This window comes from Sparus aurata, chromosome 17, assembly GCF_900880675.1.
Source record: "Sparus aurata chromosome 17, fSpaAur1.1, whole genome shotgun sequence".
Classification (NCBI taxonomy): Eukaryota; Metazoa; Chordata; class Actinopteri; order Spariformes; family Sparidae; genus Sparus; species Sparus aurata.
In genome coordinates this window covers 37033894-37060116 of record NC_044203.1, presented here as the reverse complement: position 1 = coordinate 37060116, position 26223 = coordinate 37033894, and the positions used below count along the sequence as shown (strand labels likewise).

General features: G+C 41.5%; 3 protein-coding genes across 5 annotated transcripts in view; 1 reads left to right on the top strand and 2 right to left on the bottom strand.

Annotated features, from left to right (window-relative positions):
• The first annotated feature begins 1685 nt into the window (after nt 1–1685).
• Nucleotides 1686–10591, top strand: LOC115566984 (succinate-semialdehyde dehydrogenase, mitochondrial-like). The gene is made up of 10 exons (XM_030393087.1): nt 1686–2166; nt 4564–4647; nt 5228–5398; nt 5630–5746; nt 5831–5974; nt 6200–6343; nt 6418–6576; nt 6814–6977; nt 7156–7214; nt 8151–10591. The coding sequence occupies exons 1-10, from the start codon at nt 1879–1881 to the stop codon at nt 8360–8362; spliced, it is 1542 nt and encodes a 513-aa protein (XP_030248947.1). The 5' UTR covers nt 1686–1878; the 3' UTR covers nt 8363–10591.
• LOC115566981 (dyslexia-associated protein KIAA0319-like) lies at nt 10555–22937 on the bottom strand. 3 transcript variants are annotated; one of them, XM_030393081.1, is made up of 16 exons: nt 22744–22937; nt 21532–21593; nt 20364–21010; nt 19933–20083; nt 19368–19499; nt 18174–18329; nt 17784–17931; nt 17542–17690; nt 17213–17364; nt 15810–15948; nt 15555–15714; nt 15247–15383; nt 14894–15016; nt 14604–14694; nt 14419–14510; nt 10555–11647 (listed from the first exon to the last, which is right to left on the bottom strand). In XM_030393081.1, the coding sequence occupies exons 2-16, from the start codon at nt 21572–21574 to the stop codon at nt 11547–11549; spliced, it is 2421 nt and encodes an 806-aa protein (XP_030248941.1). In that variant the 5' UTR covers nt 21575–21593; nt 22744–22937; the 3' UTR covers nt 10555–11546. The 3 variants fall into 3 exon arrangements, with proteins under 3 accessions (XP_030248941.1, XP_030248942.1, XP_030248943.1); XM_030393082.1 differs by having other exon boundaries at nt 19368–19493; XM_030393083.1 differs by having other exon boundaries at nt 19368–19460; nt 22744–22936.
• Nucleotides 22938–24308: 1371 nt separating this feature from the next.
• dennd4b (DENN/MADD domain containing 4B) overlaps nt 24309–26223 on the bottom strand; it is a 37967-nt gene continuing 36052 nt past the window's right edge. Inside the window, exon 29 of the mRNA XM_030393713.1 lies at nt 24309–26223. This exon is cut by the window's right edge and continues 1164 nt beyond it. The gene's annotated coding sequence lies outside the window, so the exon portion shown is untranslated.

Below are 26223 nucleotides of genomic sequence, written 5' to 3'. Positions count from 1 at the left end.
CGCTTTTTTTTTTTTTTTGTGCGCATCACAATGATGTGATTATAGTCCTTATTGTGTCTTGCTTGCTTTGATTAAGCAGCATGTGAGTCCACTGAAGTTGTTGTTTATTGTTTTGTTTATGTGGAGAAAATGAGCACCACGGACAGCGGCTGTGATGGGCCGGGCTGTCTGAATACATGCACATGTCAGGTGTGCTGTTTACAGCCACTGGTACTGGGTTGTTGTGTTGCTGTATAATGAACATTTACATTTATTATTATGTATATAAACTGAAAAGTGAAAAGCATTTGTGTATCTCACATAGAGCGTACAAGTCGTGTTTGACGTGGACGTAAAACTTAACGGCTTCTGATTGAGTGTGTGAATGAATTCGCATCTTTCCAATATCAAATGTGTGCTGTGCATTAAGTAGCTGGTTGTGCTTTTGGGAGGGTGGTTGCATACATTAATGAGACGTTTGTGAGGACTGTGTGTGTGTGTGTGTGCGTGTATGAGTGACTGACTGACTGAGGGACAGAGAGAGAGAGAGCACGTCGGTGCTCAAAGTGTCGGTCAGATAACAAGCGTGTGTAAGTCCTGGTAAAATGATGCTGGGCGCTCTAATAGTTCATCCGACTACATGAAATAGCAACAAATAAATTGCAACATACGATTTTTTGACCCCACCCCCGTAAAACATACACAGCTTAGAGGTTATGTCTCACTTGGCTTCCTCGGAAATTTTCATCACGCCACGCCACTGGTTCTAATCCAGGTGGGTTTAGTACTGTGTTCTGAGTCCCAGGCTGTTCTAGCTGGTTCTGATTCCCTCCTCTGCTCTGACACCCAGACACTTGCTGTCTCTAAGGGTCCTGTGTTCTGACCCCCAGACCGGTTCTATCTGTCATTTCAATGTTAATTAAAACATTTAGAATTATATTATGTTGTATTTGATTTTGTTCAGAGTTACTTTCAAGTGTTCAGAAAAAATGTGCTTAATTGATCAATCACCATGATTCTATTACTTGTCTGACATTAGTTCTGGAATGTGTGGTTGTCAAGATAGCTGTCAGGATTCTAACTGCTACAACAAGTGTTGTTATGGTAGTTTCAGAGTGAAAAAAGTAAGTGGTTCAGTTTACCCCCTTGATTTCTCTGGTCTGTCTCAGTTTACCCCTAAGCTGGGGTATAGTGAGACACAAGACCACTTTTTTAAAAACAATCATATTTTCTCTGCCCTTCATCCTGAATACATTCTGATAATTTCTATCACTAGGAAACACCCTGAATTAATGGGAAATGTGTAAATTTTACTCATATATCGTTTTAGCTCACTTAGAGGGGAGCAAATGTAAAAAATGTCTCACTTTACCCTACTCTCCCCTACTTTTTATTTGTACTTTTGATACTTGAGTACATTTTATTGTTGCAGCTCTTTCTTATTTATCACTGTGCCATGCGTAAAAGTGTGTTTAAAGTGCTTTACTTTGTATATTGTATATTTTGGTTGTATATATTTCTTTATTACACAGTTGGCATTAAACAGTGACACATGACAATAAACACTGAATCTTGAATTTTATTTATTATATATAATTTTGAATCTAGCACATCATAATTTAGACTTGTTTTATTCCTTTGTGATGACTGAATTAGGCTCTTGTCCTGGTGGAAACGGGCTGTTGTATGTTGGACATTGAACGCATCAGCGCTGTGGAGCAGAAGAGGACCCTGAAGGCCTCTCCGGTTGTGTTCTGTGCGCGGTCACGTGACTCGCGCGGTCTCCTCAGGACCGGTTGAAACCGACGAGAAGCTGCTGGAGGTCTGACAGTCGGTCACCGAGCTGCAGGGACACACAAGCTTCACAGTGAGCGTCCCACACACACACTCAGCCCCGGCATGTCCGCTCTCTGTGTGCTGAAGACTCGCTGCTTCCTCCGGCAGGTCCTCCCCGGCCTGCCCGCCGCCATGCACAGACACTACAGCCTGGATGTCTCCGCTCCGCTGCTGCGGACGCAGGGCTACGTGGACGGCCGCTGGGTCTCCGCAGCCTCGGTGTTCCCCGTGCTGGACCCGGCCACAGGGAAGGAGATAACCCGAGTAGCAGACTGTGGCGCGGCGGAGGCCAAGCAGGCTGTGGACGCTGCGTACAAGGCGTTTCATTCCTGGAAGCAGTGCACTGCTAAGGTACGTCTTCCGCTGTCAACCAAACTCCATTTTATAATCTCACAATTTAAGACAAATGTTGCACATTCGCCATAAAAAACAACTAAAAACACAGAAACACTTTTATGTTCTCTACTTAAAGGATCCAGACTTCAATTCGGCTTGTGCACAATTCACCAGAAAACACAGTGTTTTGTTAAAATCTCATGTTTCACTTTAGAGTCTCTTTGCGTGCTGCCAACCTCATTTTGTTTAGTCAGGAAGGAGCATGAACAGAAAAGTCCCACTAAGAAATAACATACATGTTTGCATGTCAGAGAGAAGAGAGTCTCTTAATGATTATGAATGCATAATAAAAACATAAACCGTCGGCGATAAGCATTAAATTGCGACATTTCTGAATGGAGATTTGCATGAGGACATTGTTGCAGGTGTAATTGTGCAGCTCATAAACGGACTGTGTGATGCACCGCGAGTGAACTGAGGCTTATCGTGTCAGGGAAGAGGTTTAGGAGAGTGTCTGGACATTGATTGATTATCTGTAATTGATCAAACGTATCAAATGTATCAGTCATCGACATCATAAACGAGGCTGATCTCTAATAGCTGTAAAACCATGAACAGTCTAATAACTGCAGCAGGGTGGAAGAAATACTCAGATCTTCTTAGTCAGTAAAAGTATTAACATCATAAAGTGAAAGTACTCATTATGCAGAATGTGTCAGAATAATTAACGTGGATTTCAAACACTGATGCACAACCTGTAATTGTCATGTTGCAGCTGATGAAGACTCGGCTGCTTTCAGCTGATCACTGGCCAGTTTAGAGAACAAGTTAAGTACAATTACCTCAAAATTAAACTACAGTAATAGGGTACATGTACTTAGTTACATTCCAGTGCTGAACAGCAGGAATATGAACAGAGCTGCAGCTTGTTTCTGTGTGTGGAGACGAAGTCGTTACCTGGTCAGTGATTTTAATCTTGACCCGATCAGTGTCACAGGAGAAGAAGGACAAAGTCCAACGTGTGTCGTCGGTAACACAACATATCTACTTATTAAACACCAGAAGCTCAATTCAAACATTATCGCACACATTTAAAAACAAAAATGACTTCTTTGTCCTTTTCTTGGCTTTATTGAAAGGACAGGAAACAGCTAGAGAAGGAGTGGAGTCCAGCAGGGCCACGGGTCGGATCAGAACCCCGGGTCGGATCAGAACCCCGTACACAGCCTCTGCACCGAGCCACCAGAGAGCACCAATGTTTTATTCAACTTATAAATCATATTCATATTTCCTTCAGCTGTTTCGTCGTACTAATTTAAAGTTTAGCTCCCGGTTTCACGTCTTCTATAAATCGAGTTTATTCAAGTCAATCCCAAAAACTTTATTTGTCCCCGAGGAGCAGCTGTACACAGACTCAAACAAGTCGGCACGTTCAGCAAAAGTAAAACAAGTAAAACTAGTTTTAATCCTGTTCACACTCAGACGTCACGTCCACTCTCCTCCTTCAGCTGCGTCACACAAACTACAGACAGCAGTTCAGTTCAGTTCAGTGTAAAACATCTGACATGTCAAACATTATTGATGTTATCCAGCGTTTGAAGCCAGATCAGCTTCAGCTTCTTCGTTAACATTATCATTACATTAAGAATGATGTCTGTGCGGGAGAAACACATGCAGAGGTGAATAACTCTACATATGATGCAGACCGGCTGTGAAAGAGACTCACAGCTGATCGGAGGTGCAGGAGGCTGCACAGGCTCAACAAACACTCCGGGCTCTTGTGATCTCAGGTTTATTTATTTTCTTTTTAATATGCTTTTGGAAACATGTTTGAAATCCTGTTTTGTCATCGTATAAAGCTTCAGCAGATCCAGATGTGGAACAGGTGAGCAGGTGAACAGGTGAGCAGGTGAGCAGGTAAACAGGTGAGCAGGTAAACAGGTGAGCAGGTAAACAGGTGAACAGGTAAACAGGTAAACAGGTGAACAGGTGAAGGGATCTGAACACTTTCAATGCGCACTAGAAGAAACATGAGCCGGTCCTTTAACATCAGCTGATCCGGACATTCAGCTCTTATAGAAATAATTTGTCAAACCTCAAATTCAGATTTATTTGGTGAATAAAAGTCGACTGCGGACGTTCTAAACGAACTTGTGTTTTGCTGTCTGACCCTGAAGGACCTGCTCAGTGTTCAGGTGTTGTTACACTTTGCACTCTGTTTAATATTAATCCAGTTCATCACACTTCACTATCAGAGAGGAAACTTAATCCATCACCGTTCACATGAAGCTGCTGTGGTCTTTGCCAGGTTTTTTAAAATATTAACTCAGATCACGATTGTGAAACAACAAATATCTGAAGACGACGAGGAGCGTGTCGCCTCCTGATGTGATCTGATTGGCTGTCCTGCAGGAGAGGAGCATCCTGCTGAGGAAGTGGTTCGACCTGCTGACGCTGCACAAAGAAGACTTGGCCAAACTGATCACGTTCGAGAGTGTGAGTATGATGAAGCTGACGACACACACAGATGTGACGATGTGCTGCAGGGTCCAAACAGTCGAGTGGACAGAAAACAGAAGAGAACATGCGAACATTTCTATGAAGCTCTTCCAGGTTTTTCCTGAACAGTTTGACGTCTTCAAACTTCTGATCAGGAGCAAATTTAATTGTTTGAGCTGCAGAATAGTTTGATTTATAATAACATCATCATTTATAAACTCTTCAAATGTTTGTGTGTGAAAATCTTAATTTGTGAAATAACTAGTAACTAAAACTGTCCGATGAATGTAGTGAAGTAAAGTGTTTCCCTCTGAGATGAGATGTAGACGAGCAGAAGTTAAAATAATGAAGCGACAAACAAACAAAGTGAAGCAGCGACAGAATCTGTAAATCATCCACAGAGAAACTGTCACAACAGATCCCACCGGAACTACTTTATGATGAAGAAATAGTTCCAGTGGAGACGGTCAACAGTGAGGTCAGTGGATTATTTACACTGTGTGTGTGTGTGTGTGTGTGTGTGTGTGTGTGTGTGTGTGTGTGTGTGTGTGTGTGTGTGTGTGTGTGTGTGTTGCAGGGGAAGCCGCTGCGGGAGGCTGTCGGGGAGATCACGTACGCCGCCTCCTTCCTGGAGTGGTTCTCTGAGGAGGCCCGGCGAGTGTACGGCGACATCGTCCCGTCGCCCGCCAAAGACCGAAAGATCCTCCTGCTCAAGCAGCCTGTGGGCGTCGCCTCCATCATCACACCGGTGAGCAGCCAATGAGAGAAGGGTTCCACTAGAGCCCGACTGATTATTGGCCAATCACAGACAGATATGTAAATCAGTATCATAGTTTATGTTGTCGATATAAAAACATACGATGCAGAAGAAGATGACTTAGAAATATTAAATTCCCAGTGAAGTTCCTGGTTCAGTGCTGTGATGTCATCATTCTGGACTTCAGGAGGGTGGTTCAGTAACTCTCATGTTGTTCCACAGTGGAACTTTCCGAGCGCTATGATCACCAGGAAGGTCGGAGCCGCTCTGGCTGCCGGCTGCACCGTGGTGGTCAAACCTGCCGAGGACACGCCGCTGTCAGCGCTCGCTCTGGCTGAGGTCTGTGTGCTGAACATTTATCGCTCCACGCTAGTTAGTCTTCTGTTTCTGCTCTGAATGACGTGATTCTGTCTGGTGCTGCAGCTGGCAGAGCAGGCCGGGATCCCTGCAGGGGTGTTCAACGTGGTTCCTTGTTCCCGAGAGAAGACTCCTTCTGTCGGGGAGGTTCTCTGCACCGACCCGCTGGTGGCCAAGATCTCCTTCACCGGCTCCACCGCCACCGGCAAGGTCCGACCTCCGACTGCTGCCTGCAGTCATTACTGTTCATGTTTGTCACCATGTTGGACAGTCAGGAAATTGATTTAATGACTGGTGCTGTGAATGAGTTGACCTCATCATTACCTCATCAGCATGAGTCCTGCACACGGCTGTTTCAAACATTATTAAAGTAGTTTGGATCAGTCGTTGTTGTTCCATCCATTCAGCTGAAAACATGTAGAATCATTGTTTCAGGTGCTGCTGAAAATGGCTGCCGACACAGTGAAGAAGGCGTCCATGGAGCTGGGAGGCCACGCCCCCTTCATCGTGTTTGACAGCGCTGACGTGGACAAGGCGGTGGCGGGAGCCATGGGCTCCAAGTTCAGGAACTCTGGACAGGTACGAGGTGACGCTGCTGTGTGTCTGCGTGGTGTCAGCGCTGCAGCGTAACGTCTTCTGTCCTCTTCCTGTAGACGTGCGTGTGCTCCAACCGCTTTCTGGTGCAGAGCGGAATCCACGACCGCTTCATGGAGAAACTGGGCCAAGCGATGGACGCCGAGCTCCGCGTGGGTCACGGCTCGGACCCCGAAACGACCCAGGGGCCGCTCATCAACGCCAGAGCTGCAGAGAAGGTAAACGTGGAGCTGAAGCTGCTGCGAGGAGATAAATGATCATACTTTTTCTTTTTAAAACAAGACAATCATCAAAATAGTAGGTGATTCATTTAATATCTGACAGCTAAGTGATTAATCGTTTGAGCTTTAACATCTTAAAATAAATATTTATTTAAAGGCTCCACATCAGAATCTCATCTGCAGACTGTTGTTTTTAAATGGCGGTCTGACAGCTGAGCTCTCGTGTGTGTGCAGGTGGCCCACCAGGTATCAGACGCAGTGTCCAGAGGAGCGAAGGTTCTGAAGGGCGGGAAGCGTCTGGACGGGTCGTTCATGGAGCCCACGCTGCTCGCCAACGTCTCCACAGAGATGCTCTGCATGAAGGAGGAGACGTTCGGCCCGCTGCTGCCCGTCATCAGGTCCGTACGCTCTGCAGTCTTCATGTGTTTCACTTTGATTCAGTCGGCTGTTTAACTGGACCAACAGGCGGTTCTGAATGACTACAGAGTAAATCCAGAGGAAGCAGCTGTGAGCTCGCTGTGTTCAGGTGCTGCAGATGTTCGTCGACCAATCAGAAGTTTTGTTTCTGACTTGCAGGTTCAACACGGAGGAGGAGGCGCTGGCGATCGCGAACGCCTCTAATGTCGGGCTGGCAGGTGAGTTCACCTCAGTGTGATAATAACTGTTAAATCAAGTCTGAGGTTTTTAGATCCATCAAGTGTTGATCAGAGACTTTAAACAAACTGCTTTGACATGTCGTCGCGCCTTGATGACACGACGAAGCAGTTTGTACGACGACACGTGTGAGTACAAAGAACTCTCATCTTTGTTTTCATCTGGAAAAACACATGAAGAAAAACAGGAGTCAGAAGAAAAAAACCTTTTCATGTGTGAAACAGAAAAGAAAAAATTGGAGATACATTTACATTTTTCCATGTTTGAAACATTGTTTGGAAAAAAAAAAATCAGGAGTTACGTTTTCTTTTTTCACGAGAGAAACTGAAGGAAACTTCAGGGGAAATTTTTGTTTTCTCGTGAACAAGTTCTTTTTTTGTCAGGCTCAAACTTTTATTTTTCACAATTTAAGTAAAAAAAATTCTCCTGAAATGTGAAACTTCAGCTGCGTCTCTGTTCAGGAGCCTCGTCCTCCGAACGCTGAACCGAGTTATTACATGAGACCGTCTGACAGAAGGACTGTTGCCTAGCAACCCCGACAGTATGAAGGTCCGTTGTTTTTTAAAATGATTTTTATCGTTGAGTCTTCAAAATTTGTGAATTGAATTTTTTTTTTCAAGAGAGAAAAAACTTTTCATGTGTAAAACTGAGAAAACATTCAGTAGGAAAAAAGTCCTTTTTTCTGGAGCCTTTCAATTTTCATTTTATTTTTCAGTGCGTTCATGAAAGAAAAACAAAAGTTTCCTCTGGGAAAAAGAATCAGTTTGACACGTGAGCGTCGCAGCTTCAGTGAAGATTTCTCCTTTTAAAAAGTGTAAACAACTAAAAAACTGAAGTGAACTTTTCAGGACTGAATCGACGTTATTGGCTGAACTGTTGCTGACTCCTCCCCCTCTCTGTCTCTGTCTCTTCTTCAGGTTACTGCTACTCGCAGGATGTGAGTCAGATCTGGCGGGTGGCGGAGGCGTTGGAGGTCGGGATCGTCGGCATCAACGAGGGTCTGCTGTCCACCCCGGAGGCGTCGTTCGGCGGCGTCAAACAGTCCGGTCTGGGCTGCGAAGGCTCCAAGCACGGCATCAAAGAGTATCTGGAGGTCAAGTACATGTGCTTCGGAGGGCTGAAGCCCTGAAACACGGCGGTACGACACCTGACACATGCAGTCATCAGTGAAGTGGTCATAACTGAACACTTCTGAGGTTTTAATTGATTTAATTTAACTGTAACAATACAGAAATATATTGTAGTCGGGGTGACCAACCTTAAAATAAACTTCTCACAAAATCTAAAATATGTTTTATTGACCCGTCAGACGTTCGGCACTGAACTGAAACAATCCAGTTTTTTTCTCCTCTGTTGCCTTTTTCAGACAAAAACTGTCGATGTGTAGAAAATAATCTTTCAGCAATAAATAATAAATATCTTTTATGTTTGATGACGTCAGTCCTGAAAACTTTTAGGTTTAATCTTTGTGTTTGATGCTGAAACGTGAGACTCACTGAGACGCTGGAGAAAATATTCAAACTGCACGATGAAGTGTTTAATAAGTTCTGAGGGAAATACTCGCTGCTGATTGGCCGGTTACACCATCGCCACCAATCAGGTTAAAGAGTCACTGTTGCTACAGTAACTGAACTCTAACCAGAAAATGTCAATCTTTCAGATTAAACAGCTGCTGCTGCAGGAGATGATGACAGTCATTTCATTAATCTGACTGACTTGTTTAAAGATCTGAGCTCAGAATTACAGCAGCACAGATGGGACCTGAACGCAGCATCATATTGATCTCATTCTCCAGCAGCACAAAGAGTTCAGTCTCAGAGTCAGATGGAGATTTACTGTGATTACAAGAATATTAAAAAGCACAATGATAATCTTTTTTTTGTAAAATCCTGTTTGTATTAAACTTCCTGTAGAATGTCGGTCAACATGAAAACTGTATTTTTTTATTATTAAAATGCTTCTATAAGCCGACGTTTGAACCAATAAGGACACGTGTTCACATTTCAAGCATCACAATTTAATTTTTAATAATTTAAGGCGTGTGCCATTTATACAAATCCTACCAGGGTCTTTACACACAGTTCAATAATATCTGTTCGAGCTCAGCGTCAAGAAAACACGTTCATAAACACATAAATCAATGTTGGCCGGATGCATGCAGCAGAGTCTTCAGCAGAGATAATGTTATTAACAGAATAAACCCTTAAAAGATTTATGATTATTGTAGTGAAGTTGTTTTTTTATTACCGTGTAGATTTTAATCCGACAGAAGCTGAAACACACAAAGCTTTTTTCTTACCTGAAAGTAAAGTGCCATAAAATCTTACAGTGTTGAACAACAGTGTTATTAATTATGATTACAGAGTAACTAAATCACCCCTGAAGATCTCGGTTGGTTTAACTTCTCACCTGTCTGCAGTGACATCACTGAGGGGCGTGGTCACAGGTGCAGCAGAGTCATCAGAACTTCATTTGTCTGTTAGCTTGATTTGACCCATCAGACGGGATCTAAGGTTTTAAAGCTGGTTTAAAACAAGCGCTGGTTATAATAAATCATTTTGGTTTGAAGGAGGTTTGGCTCCAGGCAGCTCATTACTGAGTCAGCTAATAGGGCTGCTAACTTAGCTGCACAGCTAACTTTCTTAACAGCAGCTACATTAAGCAGCTGTTAACATGTTAGCTTAGCATCAAAGCTCTCAGTATCTGTCAGGAAACTACAGAAATTACCTCTGTGCTGCATCTGGTGTCCAAACGTTCTAATAATTAGCAGTTAGCGGTTATTTTAGCAACAAGTCAAGCTAACTGTCCACAGTTGAGGCAAAAAATATGATCCAGTTTCACCCAAAACAGTGAAGAAAGGTGTTTTTGTACAGTAATCTGTGAAGCCCCGCCCACAAAAACATAAAGACAGTGCAGGTGAAACTCAGATCAGGACGTGTGATAATAAAACACTTTCACATGAGTTTTGACTTCATGGAGACTTTAAGAGAATAAAGATCCCGTTCAGATATTTTAAACCAGCTTCAGGCTTTTGTCCAGTTAACTCATAAGTCAAGCTTCTCTGTTGTGTACGTGTGAGAACCACGAGTCATTTCTCCTCCTGCAGGAACCGGATCAAACACAAGGTTCCACATTTGAGCAGATACAGTAAATAGTGAAGTAATCGATTACTACCGTCCACTGTTGTTGAGTACTGACAGTTCCTGTTGAGTTTGTACAGCAGATTGTGTTTCTGATGTAAAGTGAAATTTGTCTTAATTGTAATATAATGTTGTCGTCATAGTTGATGTAAAGAAATATACATTTTGTATCCTGACTGTAGATGCTAATGAAAATTAAAGAGGAAGTTGTAATATTACATCTTGTGACAAGTTTCTTTTTTTTTTTTTGTTCACACAAGATAATAACTTTGGTGTTCAGGATATTAAAAGTATCTTTTGGGTGTTGAGGAGCTCAGGAGTGACAGTCGTCTGATCTCTGATCAGATTTACATGTTGTGTCTCCGTTAATTAACAGTCAAGTGACTTTTGTTGACCAGTAGCTTCACTGCTAACTGCTGCTAAAACCAGAATTTCTCATTTTAAAATGAGTTTTGTTAAATGAAGCCAGATCTAACATGCTAATCAGACTGCTAAGCTAGCTAAATGTGTCCTGAACTGGACACAAAGAACTCGATGAATGACGACATTCAAGTTTATAATCTTGGTTAGCTTCCAGTTAGCTTCTTGGCCAAGAATTCTTAAATTAAAAAGTTAAAGTCTTAGTCCAATCAAAGTCAGTTTTTGGGAGTTTTTGTTGGAGTTAGCTTTGAGTTAGCTTCTCGTGGCTTGCTTGTTAGCTAACAAGATACAACATGTCAATCAGACAGACTTTGAGATTTTGGAAGGTGGATTTTTGTTTTCTTTTGTTGGGGTGAGGCTAGCAGTTTCCCTTTGCATCAAGTCTTTGTGCTAGGCTAAGCTAATCCCATCCTGGATCGTTCTCTGTGCACAGTGATGCTTTGTCCATCTTCTCATCCAGCTGAGGGGAAGATGATTTCAGATTCTTCTTTAAATCCTTTCTTAGACGTCTGATTCAGTCCTGAATGTCTCATCTCGGGTCCTCCAGGTTGTCCTGACATCATCCTGTGTCAGGAGACGCAGGTTTGTCTGGACTTTAAGTCCTTCGAAGGAGTTTGACCCTGAAATGGGACACTGGTTCATTAACTGACCTCACATCAAAGGATTTCTGGGTAATGAAGTTCTTTAGACTCTAAGAAGTTGTAATCGTCCCTGATCATTCCGGTCAGTGGCGGCAGGAGGCGAGGCGTCCTTTCAGCCGAAGGCGTTTCCGTTGCGGATGGCCTGGTCGCTGTCCAGCTCGGACTCTGACATCATCAGGCTGGAGTTGTGCTCTGTGCTGCGGTGTTTGATACCTGCAGAGAGGAGAAAGGTGTTTGAGTCTGAGCTTCCTTTAAACCTGCTGCCATTTCCTACACTCTCTGTTTAGTTTCCTGAATTCTTCTAATGTAGATCATTTAGTTTTGACAGTTTGCTCCAGACATCTGGACCAAAGACGTTCACTGCTTGGACTTTTTTTTATCATCCAGCTTTGTGTGAAACTGAGTTTCTGCAGAATAAAGAAAAAATGTGTGAGGCTCAAAAACCAGCAACACTCCTGCCGTCACACGTGAACGTCACAACACCGGAGTTTCTTTTTCATGTTTCACTGAGTGAAAAGAAAAACAAACTCAGGTGTGAAACAGATTTTTGGCAGCAGATTCAGGGTTTGTACGGGTGTTTGAAATCCTTGAAAGTACTTGAATTTCAATGTTGTGTTTTCAAGGTCTGCAAAGTGCTTGGATTTTAGTTTAAGTGCTTGAAAGTGCTTGACATTATAACTCTGTGTCTTTCACAAAATTGGGATCAGACTGGATAATTAATTTCTGAAGTTTTTGCTATTATGAAACATAATTTTAGATGTTTACAGCATAATACAATGTACTTTATTGTGATAAAAAGTGAAGAAAAAATAATTAGTTTATATATTCCTGTAGAAAAGCATTTTACCCAAGCAATAAGGTGCTGGAAAATCTTTAAAATGACCCTTAAAAGTGCTTGAAAAGCGCTTGAATTTGACCTTGAATGTGTACGAACCCTGCAGATTCTACATGACAGATGTGTGTTGTGTTTGTTGTGCAGATGACATGAACAACATGATGTGTTGGAGCACTTCAGCCTCTGCTGGTCAACTTGAGTATTACAGAAACAAATGCTTTCAATTGAACCTAAAAAAATGTTTCTTCTACACACATTTTTTTTACACCAACCGACATGAAAAAAAAAAACGTGTGAAAACATTAAACCTGCAAAAAAAATCAGGAAAATAAAAAAGATTTCAGGACTATAAACAAAATGTTTCCACATGATGAAGGCTTGAAAATTGTTTCTATTATTTCCATTCTTACTTTGTTGATGGTGACATGTTGTAGTTTCTTTCTTGTAACAAAAGCGTCTGCTAAATGCCTGAAATCTAAATCTAAATCATACATATTTTTTCATGTGTGAAATCGAGGGGGGGAAAAATAGAATAGAATTTATTTTTCCTGAGTAAAACTTCGAGGAAAAAGGATTCGTCAGGAGAAATTATGTTTCTGTATTACTGACGTTGACCACCAGAGGCTGAAGTGCTCGACCACCTGTTTGTCTAAATAGACTAAAACTTGGTTTCACACATGGCAAAAAAAAAAAGAAAAAGAAATTAGGAACAACACTCGCGTCCTGATTTCTTGAAGATCTTGAAGTCCCTGAGGTTTGTTCACCGATGGAATCAAAAAAATGTTTTTCACATGAAGCGTTAGTGAAGGTTATTTTCTTTTTTCCTTGTGGAAAAAAATTCTTCTGACAAAATAAATAAATCACTGGGATCCTCATGTGAACCTGAGCGAAAAAAAAATGAAAATCTGTAGCAATGTTTTTGTTTTTTCAGGAGAGGGAAACTTTTAATGTGTGAGAAACAATGTTGGCAAGTGAAGATTTTTTTTCTAGCGATCTATTTTCTAATTCTGATCCAAATTGTTCTTCTTCTATGTTTATGACTTCAGAACAGGTGGAAACAGGTTCTTTAATTTTTCTAATTTGTGAAAACATTCTGAAAATTCTGAAAAAAGAAAGTTTCTCCTGATATTTCAGGAGAAATAACATTTTCCTGATTTTTTAAATAAAGTAATTACAAAATACATAATAAAAATTCCCCTGAAATGTTTAAGAATACAGAATTTTCCCATTAAAAAAGTCCTGATATAAGTTACATTTTTTATTTCAAATTGTTTATCATAGATTTTATTTTGGTGATTGAAACTGGTGCTGAAAATATATTTCTGATGACAGGAAAGTCATCTAGAAGAAAAATTAAAATAAGAATTTTTTCCCCTAAAAATATATATATATATATTTTTTATATATATATATGATGACGAAATCTCTGGTAAAAAAAAAAGAAAAAAAAAGTCATTTTTAAAGATTTCCTTTTCATGTGACTAACTGGTACTGAGTGGGAAAACATGTGATACCAGGACAATTTAGATTTTTTTTTTCTAGGAAAAAAAATCTAAGGAAGGAAAGGAAATAAAATCGAGAGGAAAATTTCAAAGTTTTCATAGATTTTCTTTTCATGTGTGAAACTGATACTGAGTGGGAACAAAATCTGATAGGAGGACAAACATCTTCTAGAAGAAAAAAAATATATATATATTTTTTTTTAAATCATATTTTTTTCAAAAAATCTGGATTATTTTTCTAGGAGGAAAAATTATTTAAAAGGGTAGGGAAAAAATAAAAAAAAAATGTCACAAAAAAAAATTCATAGATTTTCTTTCCATGAGTGAAACTGGTACTGAGTGGTAAAACATCTGATCGGAGGGGAAATATCGAGAAAAAAAATAATAGATTTTCATTTTTCATGTTTTCACAGATGAAAATGAAAATGAAAATAATTAGAAAATGGATCAACAGAAGAAAACTTTCCCCTCAGGGCTTCCGTAGTTTGACCTCTGAACTGTTGGTTATAAAACGTCATCACTTCACTTCACAATGAACTTTACAAATAAAATGTTTTTTCACTGTTCCAACATAAATCTTCTGCCACAGCTCAGAAACAGGTTTTTGTCATCAGTTTCACTCATGAACACGATTTAAAGCGACTCACTGAATTTGGGTCGGAGCTCCACCCGCTCCTGCTCGTCCATGTTGTCCAGGATGGTGTACTTGGTCTTCTTCCTCACCTTCGTCTGTCTCCTCCTGAACAGTCAAACCAACAGATTCATATTCACGTTCAGTAACACTGTCGGCTTCATCACCGTGTGAAGTGAAAGTCTGGAGACGCATGTTCACCTCCTGCAGCAGCAGATGAAGGTCCAGCTGACGGACAGGATGAAGACCATCAGCATGAAGCTGGTCAGGATGACGTACAGCACCCTCCACTCTGAAACAGCAAACCAGCTCAATAAACTTTTCACCAGACACGTTTTTGGTGTGTAAGTGACTTAATGTATTTTCTGGAGTCTTTAAGTGAATATTTAATCTGACGCTGATTTCAAAGTCTCCTCTGAAAACAAATGGAAGGAACCAGCTTTGTTATTGTTACTGTGCCCAGTAGGACCGATGATTAGAGCTGTAGTTACCACAGTTGCTCTCTCCGTCGCCGAGGTAACGACGAATCAGGTTCTCCGTCCAGAAGGGGTCGCAGGTGCACTCCTTGCTGATTGGATCACACTGGCCACGCCCCGAACAGCGGAGCAAGCACACTGAGAGAAGACGGGACAAAAAACAGGATGACGGAGAGCGCTGATTCTTTTAAAATGAGAAGAATCGAGTCATTGATTTATTTTAAATGATTTCTACACACCATGATCGACTGTTAGCATGACTGTTAGCTTAGCATACATCTGCTTCTCATGTGTTCACAGTTAGAAGACGCTTCATCTCGAACCTTCAACATGATTAAGATTCATAAAACAGAACCAGACAAACTCACAGACGGTGTCGACTCTCAGGACTCTGAACAGAAGGTAGTCGCTCTTCTCTCTGAGCAGCTGGTTCCTCAGCAGACCCACCAGCCTGGTGCTGGTAATTGGGCCAGACGGGCCTCGAACAGAGAACCTCAACACCGTGCTACACACACACACACACACATACACAGTGTAAATAATAATTAGTTTGTTTAGGCAGAAAGAAATCAGCCAATGAGGATCTTTCTCTGCTCATTAACATTCCTTCACCTAAACTGCAGACTGCTCCTTTAAAGCTTACTTTATATATGGATGATGTAAGAACACCTGGTACCTGAGGTGGGAGTGGCCCTGCAGCGCTCGGACCTGGATGTCGCTGTCGAGGACGTGGAGCAGAGCGGCGAGCTGTCGGACCACCGTGTCCCTCTGAGCCACGCTGACCTGAGACACCGACACCAACATCTCCAGCTCCACCTCCTCTCCACCGCCAGGCTCTACGGAGACACAGCAGGGACAAACTTCACTGCTCTCACAACGACTAACACACATGGTAGAAAGGATCCCTCGGCCCACAGCACTTCTGTCTTACCGGGTCGGACCTCCACGGTGGCCGTGGCGCTGCTCGAGCGGGCCTGAGCGTCGGTCACCCTCAGCTGGAACAGGTAGGTGCCTTCGACCAGGTTGGCCAGGTACAGAGAGGCCTGAGTGTCTGAGCTGTACAGCACGTCCTGCAACAGGAAGTATCACAGGACCAATGGAAATACATAGTTATAACGACAGATACGTCAAAAATACAATTTTGGAGAACATTTCTGGAGGAATGTTTTCTTTCAAAAGTAGGAAGGGAAGGAATTTTTCTCCTTAAATTTTGAGAGAAATAACAATTTAACCAGAAATTTTAGAATTTTTGGAATAAAAAATAAAAAACCCGAATTGTCAAAAATAAAAAAAAAAGCCCTATGAAATGTCTAAAAAAACAAAAAGAATGAAATTGTGAGGGGAGAAAACCCTCCAGAAAGTCTCTGAAAATATAAAACATATATTTGTTTTCTTTTTAAATAATCCCCCCAATATTATTGGGGAAAACAAATGTCTCCTAAATTAATTTTTTTAAAGATTTTTTCCTGGCATAGACACCTTTATTAGCAGTAGACAGAGAGGAAACACGGGAGAGAGAGGGGGAGGTGACATGCAGCAAAGGACCTCCGGCCGGAATCGACCCAGGGTCGGCTGCGTTTATGGCATGCGCTCTAACCACTCGACCACCTGCGCGCCCCTCCTAAATTAAATATAATAATAATAATAATAATAATAAAATCCTGAAATCCTTAAAATAGAACATTTTCAGAAAAATTCCGGAGGCTATTATTCTTTTGTTATGAAATATTGGTAGAAACTTTTTTTCCCAAAAATTTCAAGGGGAATTTGTTTTTTCTTGAAACATTTCCTTTTTTTCCCAAAAACTAATATTTTTTTTCTTCAAGGATTTTTTTTTTTCTTTTCCCAAAAGAGTTTGAGGGGGGGTTTCTTTTTAACGTTTAAAAAATGTCAGTTTAGTTTTGTCTTCTAAATATTAAAGGACGGATTCTTTTCCCCATTTTAAGGTTTTTTGTTTGTTTGTTTTTTTTATTTCTTCCCCAAATTTTGGTTGTTTTTTCAAAAATTTCAATATTTTTTTCAGAAATGTAATTTTTCAAATTTCTTTTCTTCCAAGTTTTTTTTAATTCAAATTTTTTATTTTTAAATTTCAGGGTCTATCTTTTTTTTTTTTTTACAAAAAGAAAAACATTTTTTTGAATTTAAATTTTTCCACATTTTCAGGGGGAGAGGGTTCCGCCCTCTGAAGGGTTTTTTCCCAGGTTTTTGTCATCTCTTTTTAACAAAAATTTCAATGTAATCTTGGATAAAAAAGTGTTGTATTCCCCTCCTGATCTAACTCTAAAATATTCTGAAGTTTGGATCAGACCTCCTGTATCAGCGCGGTGTACTGACCCCAGCAGCAGGACTCTGGCTGTCTCGGACCCACAGGTACTGGACCTCCGTCTGGTCTCCGTCCGTCACGGAGCCTCTGAGGACCAGAGAGTTGTTGGGCAGCGTCAGAGTGTGGCTGCCGCTGGCGTGAGCGACGGGAGGAAAACTTCTGGCTGCAGGAGGAAGGACGACAGAAACACATTTGTATTAACATACTAGTGACGAGGTTTAAAGGTTGTATACAAACAATATTTAATTATTGATCAGTTGTTTTGTTCACAGAATGTCAGAAAATAGTACAGAGTGTTTTGTGGAGGTGCAGAAGAGCTCATGAAGTGACGCCGCATCACCTTCCTGGACCTGGACCGTCAGTGCAGCGCTGTCTGTCGCCCCCTCCTGGTCACACACGGTCAGTCTGAAGGTGTAGCGTCCAACCTGAAGACCCGTCGCCGTGGCAACCGCCTGGTCCACTCCCTCCAGCTTTAACCCTGGAGGACCGCTGCAAAAACATGTCGGAGATCACACAGGTGAGTCTGAGCTGTGATGAGCCGAGGATATCTGATTAAAAACGATCTTCAGGAGCTGTTTGTACCTGACGGCGTCCCAGTGGTAGCTGACGATGCCGCGGTCATCGGAGCTTCCACTGCCGTCGAGCGACAAGCCGCTGACAGGGAGAAACAACTTCCTGTCAGGGCCCACGACCGCCAGCGGGCCACGGTTTGACTCCGTGACCTCTGATACTGACCGGAGGGAGGGCAGAGACGGAAGGAAAGGACAGTAAAGATTTAATCTGGGTCATTTTATTTAAACGTTTTTGATACTTTGTCAAGTTTGTCTCATGAAACACAGCAATCAATCATTTTACCCTTAAAACAATAAAACTACTTCTGTTCTGTTTTAGGTTAAACTGCACAAAATGTGACATTTATCACATTATCTGAATAAACATGTCAGTGTCTCCCTGTTGTGATTCTATGTTTACCAGACTCTGCAGCGGTCGTAGTGGAGGGCTCAGTCGTGGTTGGAGGGTCGGTGCTGGGAGTCGAGGTGGTGGAGGGGTCAGAGGTCACGGCTCTGGCTGGAGGGTGGCTGGACGTTGGTGGAGCTCCGGCTGCTGACTGGAACATCTTCAACATGTCTGTGGAACATCGAGAGAACACAAATAACGAGGGGAGTCACAACAAACAGTCACAAACACAACAAGCCTCAGAGAGAGACGGAGGTCAGTGTGAAGACAGAGGACAAACTACAGAGGCGATTTACACTACAGAGACGATTTACACTACAGAGACGATTTACACTACAGAGGCGATTTACAGCGACTCGGACCAGGACTATGACATCAGCGACAAGAAGACAGAGAGAGAGTTGGATATCATCAGCATGTAGAGTCAGAATATCTTCACGTGTTACTGTGAGCTGAGAGTTTATTTGGACCAAACCAGAGGAGACTGTGGAGACAAACCAGAACTGTTCTGGTGACTGTGACTCAGTTTGAGTCCAGTCTGAATGAAGTGAGTCTGACGACGAGTTAACGAGCAGATTAAACTGGTCTGAGTTCAGTCAGAGACAGAAACTTGAGTTCAGACGGTGGACGGTTGGATTTTTCTGTTTATAATGAAAATAGGAGTCAAAATATTTCCTTTCTTCACATTTATTAGTTTATGTTGTTGACTTATTCTCAGACTGTCACCTCTGAGCTACAGAGTGCTGTTGGGAGGCTAGCTGTTAGCATGCTAACTTCAGTTAACACCTCACAACACAGAACAAAAGATCTCTGACATCAACTCTCTTGTTTCTTCACTCTGTTCCTGCTGTTCGTTTACTTTTTGAACGTTTTTCAACTAAAATTCTGACACATCCTTTTTTATTACACCTTTAAAAAGAATTACATTAAATAAAAAATGAGATAAAATTGAATTTAACTGATTAAAAAACCCACATAATTGAACAAAGACTCATTATTGGTCACATATTGTAAAAAATGGTTAAATTATACTTTCTTTTCTTTGTATTCTCACTCGATGTTTAACTTCAGCAATCGACTAATGATGTTTCTCTGTGTGTGTGTGTGTGTGTGTGTGTGTTGGTGTGTGTTGGTGTGTGTGTGTGTTGGTGTGTGTGTGTGTGTGTGTGTGTTGGTGTGTGTGTGTGTGTGTGTGTGTGTGTGCAGTACCAGTTGTGGGTTTAGGAGAAACTGAAGCGTCAGGTTCAACAGTGGGTAGCGTCGGCGCTGCAGGGTTTCCCAGCGACACCATCAGGGGTGGATCTGCAGGTGAAGGAAGGAGGTGAGCTTCTGAATCTGAATCTATGGTAGAAAAATATAAACAGTTGGTTTTCTTATTATTTTCTGATAATAATATAAATAAATACACAGATTTAAAGCTGGATATTTAAGGTGCACTGTGAAGTTCTACTCAATATTAATGAGGTAACAATACAAACGTTCTCCATCAGTGAATAAACAAACTGTTCTCAGAGGAAAACGAGGTCCCACAACACTGTCTGACACTAGAGAGGTGGCAGGGTCCGCCACATTTAAACACAGTAAAACAGTATAAATTGTGTTCTCCTTTAAGGTCAGTTTGTTTATTCAGTTTATGAAGTCATGAACACAAAGAGAGTTGAGTTTGATTATTTAGTTTGTTTCAGCCAATGAGGATCTTTCTCTGCTCATTAACATTTCTTCATCTAAACTACAGACTGCTCCTTTAACTATGACATCACACTCTCAGGTCTACCTGGCTGTATCGATGTGCTGATAGGCTGATGAGGAGTGGCAGGCGTTGTTAGTAACGTCCTTATATGGTCGTGTTGTGTGGAGTCAGCTGTTGGTTCCGGTGGTACTGACGGTGTCGTCGATGTCGGATCAGCGCTGCTCTCGGCTTCAGTCTGTGAAAAGAATAAAAACACATTCAGGACACGTTAACTCCCCCACAGAACCTCCACAGCTGGTTCAACCTCTGTGCTGTATGAGTTAACAAAGAAAAACTAACTTGGACTTTACTTCATGAACACAACGTTACAGAGAGGAGACAGAGAACCAGAACCAGAACCAGAGTCTCTGCTGAGTTTTTAGACATTGCAATGCAGAAATGTGACGTGTCATATCTTTGAGGTTTGGTCTCAGTCGTCCTCGTTCTGATCCGGCTTCACTGTTGTATTCACTCACTGTTCTCTCTGCAGCAGGAGGATCTGCTGTCGGTCTCCTGGTTTTGTCCTCGTCTCCACCACTGATGTTCCCCCCAGAGGAGCCTCTATTCTGGGCCACGCCGCCTTCCCTCTCTGGACCGTCCGCCGCCTCTGATTGGTTGAACCCGTCTCCTCCTTTCAAGGACGTCTGCTCTGTCACCTCCACCTCTGAGCCGGGCCCTCCCCTCTCCTCCTGGCTTCCCTCTGGGTATTCAGGGAAGTCTTGCTGGGGCCCGTTGAACAGGGCCAGGTCCTTCAGGGCCTCCAGGTCCCCTGGGGCCTCAGAGGACCTGGAGAGGGGCCTCCAGCGGCCGCTGTAGGGCTCCCCTCTCACCAGAGACTGCAGCACCAGCGTCTGCGGTGACGCTCTACGCAGAAAGGCGAGGACGGAGTCGGCCCCGGGTCGCTCTCTGGGCCGACAGTTCTCCCTCTTCTGGCAGTTCAGGATGTAGCAGCGGCCCTCGAACAGCCAGGCCAGGTCGTAACCCGGCAGGTCGCAGCACGCCGCCACGCACTGCGGCAGAGACGACACACCCGGAACCCGCATGATACCGCTGCTCTCCACCTCCGGAGACACCACGGCCTCAGAGAAGGTCGCCCCCTGCCAGCACTGAGACGCCACTGCAGCTGCAACACAACACGGTCCTTCAGTTTATTATGCTCAGCGAATCTTTTATTCTATTTAAGGTTGTTTCTGTTTCTGTGGAGTTTTTACTTAATCTCATGAAGGGACTGAGAGATATGATTGTTGTGATGTTGTAGAGATTCTAAAACAACTGATTTAACGTTAAGATTTATTATTTTGGAGTGCAAATAAACAAACACGTTTTCTTTGAGTAGCAGCTGATGATAATGTTGAATGTGATCACGGAACAGACAACAACTGTACATCTTAAATATTTTATTTGGTTTATAAAAGGGAATAAATATTAAAAAATAAGTATGTAAATAAAGAAATTACATACATATTAAATAACTTTCAATAAATAATAACATGCATATAAAATACATGTAATCACATTTTAAGTATTACAAAACATTCACTTTTGTAATTAGACAGGTTTAATTCTTTATTTTTATTTATCTTTACTCTTAAAATAAACGTATAACTTAGTGAATCTGTTTCTGAGACGTCACACATGTCGTACCTTCGACACTGTGGAGCAGCAGCAGAAACGCGTTCCGCCACATGTTGACTCCGTCTGAGGATCTGCAACAAACAACAAACAAACAAACAAACAAACAAACATGATGATGTCATAGTGTATGATGCTCTGCTGTGGAAACATCAGATATGATATGAAATCACTGCCAGAGAACAAATTACTGCACTACTTTACTTTTCTTACTTTAAGATAATTCTTCTTATAAAACATTCTTTTGCTTAAATGAGGTTTTGAATGCAGGACTGTCAGATGTAGTGGAGTATTTTCACAGTGTGGTATTAGTATTTTTACTTGAGTAAAGGGTGTGAATACTTCTTCCTCCTACACAGTGACAGATGTTCGCAGCTCAGTTGGACCTGAACAGTTTCAGCACCACTCGGCCGGACAGCGCCACCGGGAGCCCCGCCCAGCACGCTGCTCGGTGACGGAAAATAAACGCACCTTCATCCCGCAGAAAATCTGATTTATCACAATAAACCTCATATAACAGAGTTTAACTTTAATTCTTTAAAACAACACATGACCTTCGTTACAGCTGGTGTTCGTCTGTCCACATGATGCGCAGGGCGCTCTCCTAAAAACACAGTCATTCCAAACTGCATTGAAAAATATATAATTTTAAAGAAATCCTTACTTATGGATTAATACATATTATTAATATTATTGTGATGAATACAGGTTCTGTATCTACATTCAGCACTTTTTAATTCGGCATCAATTCTTTAAAATAAATGGCACTTTTTCCACTAAAACTTCAACTTTTTGTGCAGACGTGTTGATGATAAGCAGCTGGAGGAACCTACTGATAAACATGAGCAGTGTAATGTGGTTTGAAAGGTGAGATTTTGTTGAAATCACCTCGAGCAGTGACGAAGAGACGTGTACCACTATAAATCTCTAAAAGGTGTCCGCTGTTAAACGATGGAAGTCTTCTTTAAAAGGATTTCTGCGCTGCGCATCTTGACCCTAAAGACAACGTAATATTAGACGATTTTTGAACGGAGTCTGGTGCGAGTGACACAGGCTAACAGCGGGGGAGAACGTTAAGCTAACACCGACATATTGTTGTTATTTGTCCATGATGAGGTCAGAAGGCGACATCATGTCCGAGCCCGCGTCACCTCCATCCTCCTCCGTGTCGTCGCTGTCTGTTCTAACACCTGAACACCTGCTCGAGCCGCCGCGTGCACCCACCTGGTCGAGGCCCGCCGCCGCCTCCAGTCCTCCCGCGGATCCTCACTGGTTCTCCATGGTGAGCCCGTCAGCCCCACAGGTTACAGACCGGTTCGTCACTCGGGTTCATCGGTTCCACGCTGGTTCTGAATCTGTGCCGAGAAAACACGAGCAGTGTCGAGTCAGCGGAAATACACGACATCCGGCCAGAAATCTTCACAATAAAACTCAGATTTTTGAGTTTTTCTTTTTTATTGTATTTATTTAAGAATTTCGTTTTATTCGTGGCTGACGGTTTGATCTATTTCATTTTTTTTGTTTTTATTAAATGCATAAAATAGATTTATTTTTTTTAATTCATTTTTTGAATTAACACATATAATAAATACAGATTCAAATTAAACCAGAAATAGTTAAAAATAAAGTAATGCCTACATTTATTTTGATATTATTTTTGGTGCATTTAATGGCATCATTTATTTACTTTTCTTTTTTTTTATTGGTGAAATTATGTGACTGACAGGGTGACATGAGGGACAAATACGTCACACCACATGGACTACGAATACAGACGGTGGACATAGAGTACAGATAACAACAGATAACAACGTAAAGTTATGATGATATGTATACAAGTAGTACAGGTGTGTGTGCGTGCATGCGTGCGTACATGCATGTGGCGGAGAAGCAGATAGTATGGTATTATATGAAATATGGCATAAATAGATGATAAAATAAAAATAAATAAGTAAATAAAGTAAAAAGTATAAATATGGAGAGAGAAGGAGAGGAAAGAAAAAGTGAAAAAATAGATAAATAAATATTAATAATCTGCAACACAATATTTCATTTGTTTTTAATTTATTTCACTTAGGTTAGTAAGTGGCGTGTTAGGATGAGGAGGTGTTCTGTTACAAAGAGGGGGAGGGGGTGTTAGAAGGAAATAAATATATTACTACTTTTTATTTGAAATTTGAAGAAAAAAAAAATAAAAAATCCCCACCCCTTGGTATATTTATTTGTACTTTTTTAATTTGACATTTGTGCAAAACTGGTTTCAAATAAAATACTTGGGTTAAAAAAAAAGGGTAAAACTTCTGAAACAGCTTCTGAAATGTATTTATATAAGATGAACAATGGAAGTGGATTCTGTTTTAAAATGAGCTCATTGCATGAGATTTCCTGATGCTGCTCACTGATGATGCCTTTAAAACTCTGTAGGATTATAATTAAGATAAAACACAGCCCTAACATGTTAACTGATTTCCACCAGTCAAACTGTGATAAGCAACAACACCGATATATAAAAGAAATTATTTATAAACATGTAAATGATTCCTGAGGTAAAACTCACCTGTCTTTACTTATATGAAGTAACTTTTATAAAGAATATAACGACTGTAAATATACCACAGAATACTTACCTTCCTCTTTTATTTTGTAGGCATACTCGTGTGATTTCCGGTTTACACTGACGCCGCAGGATGATGGTGACGTCAACTTACTGGAGTCTGCTCATTATAGTTACTCATTTATATGTTTGTGTATAATTAATATAATCTCTAACATCAAAAAGAAGAATATGAGACATTTGGGCTCATCCCTCGTTTATTTTTGTGTTTTCTTAAAAAAACAAACATTTACAACTGAAATCACAGCCATATATAAATTACAACAGCAAACACAATTATCTACTTTAAATACACTCCTCTGCTCCGCGCCCACTCATTAACACCAGCTGCAGTCCGCTGCATTAACACAAACAGTGGCGTGGTTCTCTGTGACGCGTCCTCGCTCACAGGCTTCACTCAGCAGACAGAAACTAAACAGTCACATTAAAAAAGAAAAAGGCTTTCCAACAGTAAACTTCAGAGTTTGAGTCGATAATTTCACACACAATCATTTCACAGGTTCAGTGTGTTGTTGCTCCGGGCAGCTGACAGCAGCACAGATACATCTGTCATCAGAATCGTTTGGTTTAATCCGTGAACTGTATGATGATATAAAACCCACTGAAAAACATCCGACACCTCCAGTTTCTACTACGCTAATCAATAAAATAAAATATGCTCTGATCAGATATCAATTTCTCTGACTGATCAGCATCAGGAAGATTTCTCCCATCTATTCTGCCCACAGAGGAATATTAAGTGAGCTGGTAAATCAGACTTTTGTTATAACTGTTTAAATGATCTTATCTTGTTTTATATTTTGTATTTTATTTGCCTGAATTATTAAAAAGTAAAAAGTACTCAGTAACTTTATTTTGAAAGGTGCAAGTGTGATTTAGTAGACTGTTTGTCTGTCTGGTGGTTCTGAACCTGCTGCTGCTGCCGAGCCGCCCGGAGAGTCAGTCAGTGAGTGGAGCTGCTGCTCAGTGACGGGCAGCAGGAGGCCGAACTGGTCAGCAGACATACTGGACGTCTCCCAGTCGGACACACAGACAGGAAGTGAACGTGCATCAGATCAGGTCAGACGGACTGAGCATGCTCCACAGGACGCTCCAACACGACCGGCCGCTCTCTGCTGAGTGTCTGGTTCAGACCAACGAGTGAGATTTGTTTAGGAAACCAAACATCCAATAATAAAAGTAATAAAAGTAACAACACTGTTAGCTGAGTTTAATCCAGGCGCCTGATTCGTTAAATCAACATGTTATTGATGTTATTGTGAAGTGAAATCGTTGGAACTGTTCTGATCAGAGATGACAGGAAGTGTTTCACAGCCTGCGTTTATACAGATAACTGATAATTACTCACTTCTCATGATCCATAACTGACATAATGACTGATAATATCACATCTTTGTATTTTATAATAAGCGATCAGACACCTGAGGGTGAGAAAGGCTCAGGTGATTCAATCATCAGCAGCTCTGAACAGATCTGTTGTGTTCGCTGTGTGCAGCAGCTGGACGTGATGAACACAACAACCTTCTGAATCACAGCGTGATGACGACACATGATCGCAGCCATCGCTGTTCTGATCCAGCTGTGAGCTTCATCACACTCCCGTCCATCTCCACAAATAAGCTTTAATGAACATTATTTAACAGTTTTACTGGGTTAGTTATTCGGCTTTCAACACCTGAAATCCACCAAAGATCTTATCCGTGAAGTTTTTGTTTTCGTGCTCGGATCGATTCCTGCGAGCTCCTTTAGTCCTCGAACATAAATCAGTGCATTCAACAGAACTCTGGGGCCGAACCAGACACTTCAGCTGAGAACAACATGTGGCTTTAAAGCATCAGTACACACATTAATGTCCAACAATCCCTCATTAACATCCCTCTCATCTTTTCATTTTCTAACTCCCTTTAAATCATCTTGAAAAGTGGAAACATGAAACTTAAGAAAAGCTCAGATCATCTCGATGAATCGAACCCTCTCAACAACTTCCTGCACACAACGAGCCGACACAGCGGCGCCCTTCAAGTCCAGACACCCAAAACAAAGATCAAACTCAAATTGGTTCTGTTTTAGGTTTTGAGACTTTTGTCAGA

Excerpts from the sequence above, each read along its gene's own strand:
- LOC115566984 (XM_030393087.1), top strand. The coding sequence starts at position 1,879 with ATGTCCGCTCTCTGTGTGCTGAAGACTCGCTGCTTCCTCCGGCAGGTC. Across the intron at positions 5,747-5,830 it reads CAGCGCTCGCTCTGGCTGAG|CTGGCAGAGCAGGCCGGGAT; the intron begins GTCTGTGTGCTG and ends CTGGTGCTGCAG. Across the intron at positions 7,215-8,150 it reads CTCTAATGTCGGGCTGGCAG|GTTACTGCTACTCGCAGGAT; the intron begins GTGAGTTCACCT and ends TCTCTTCTTCAG.
- LOC115566981 (XM_030393081.1), bottom strand. The coding sequence starts at position 21,574 with ATGTGGCGGAACGCGTTTCTGCTGCTGCTCCACAGTGTCGAAG. Across the intron at positions 15,715-15,809 it reads CACCGTGGAGGTCCGACCCG|AGCCTGGCGGTGGAGAGGAG; the intron begins GTAAGACAGAAG and ends GTGTCTCCGTAG. Across the intron at positions 14,695-14,893 it reads CGACGGAGAGAGCAACTGTG|AGTGGAGGGTGCTGTACGTC; the intron begins GTAACTACAGCT and ends TTGCTGTTTCAG.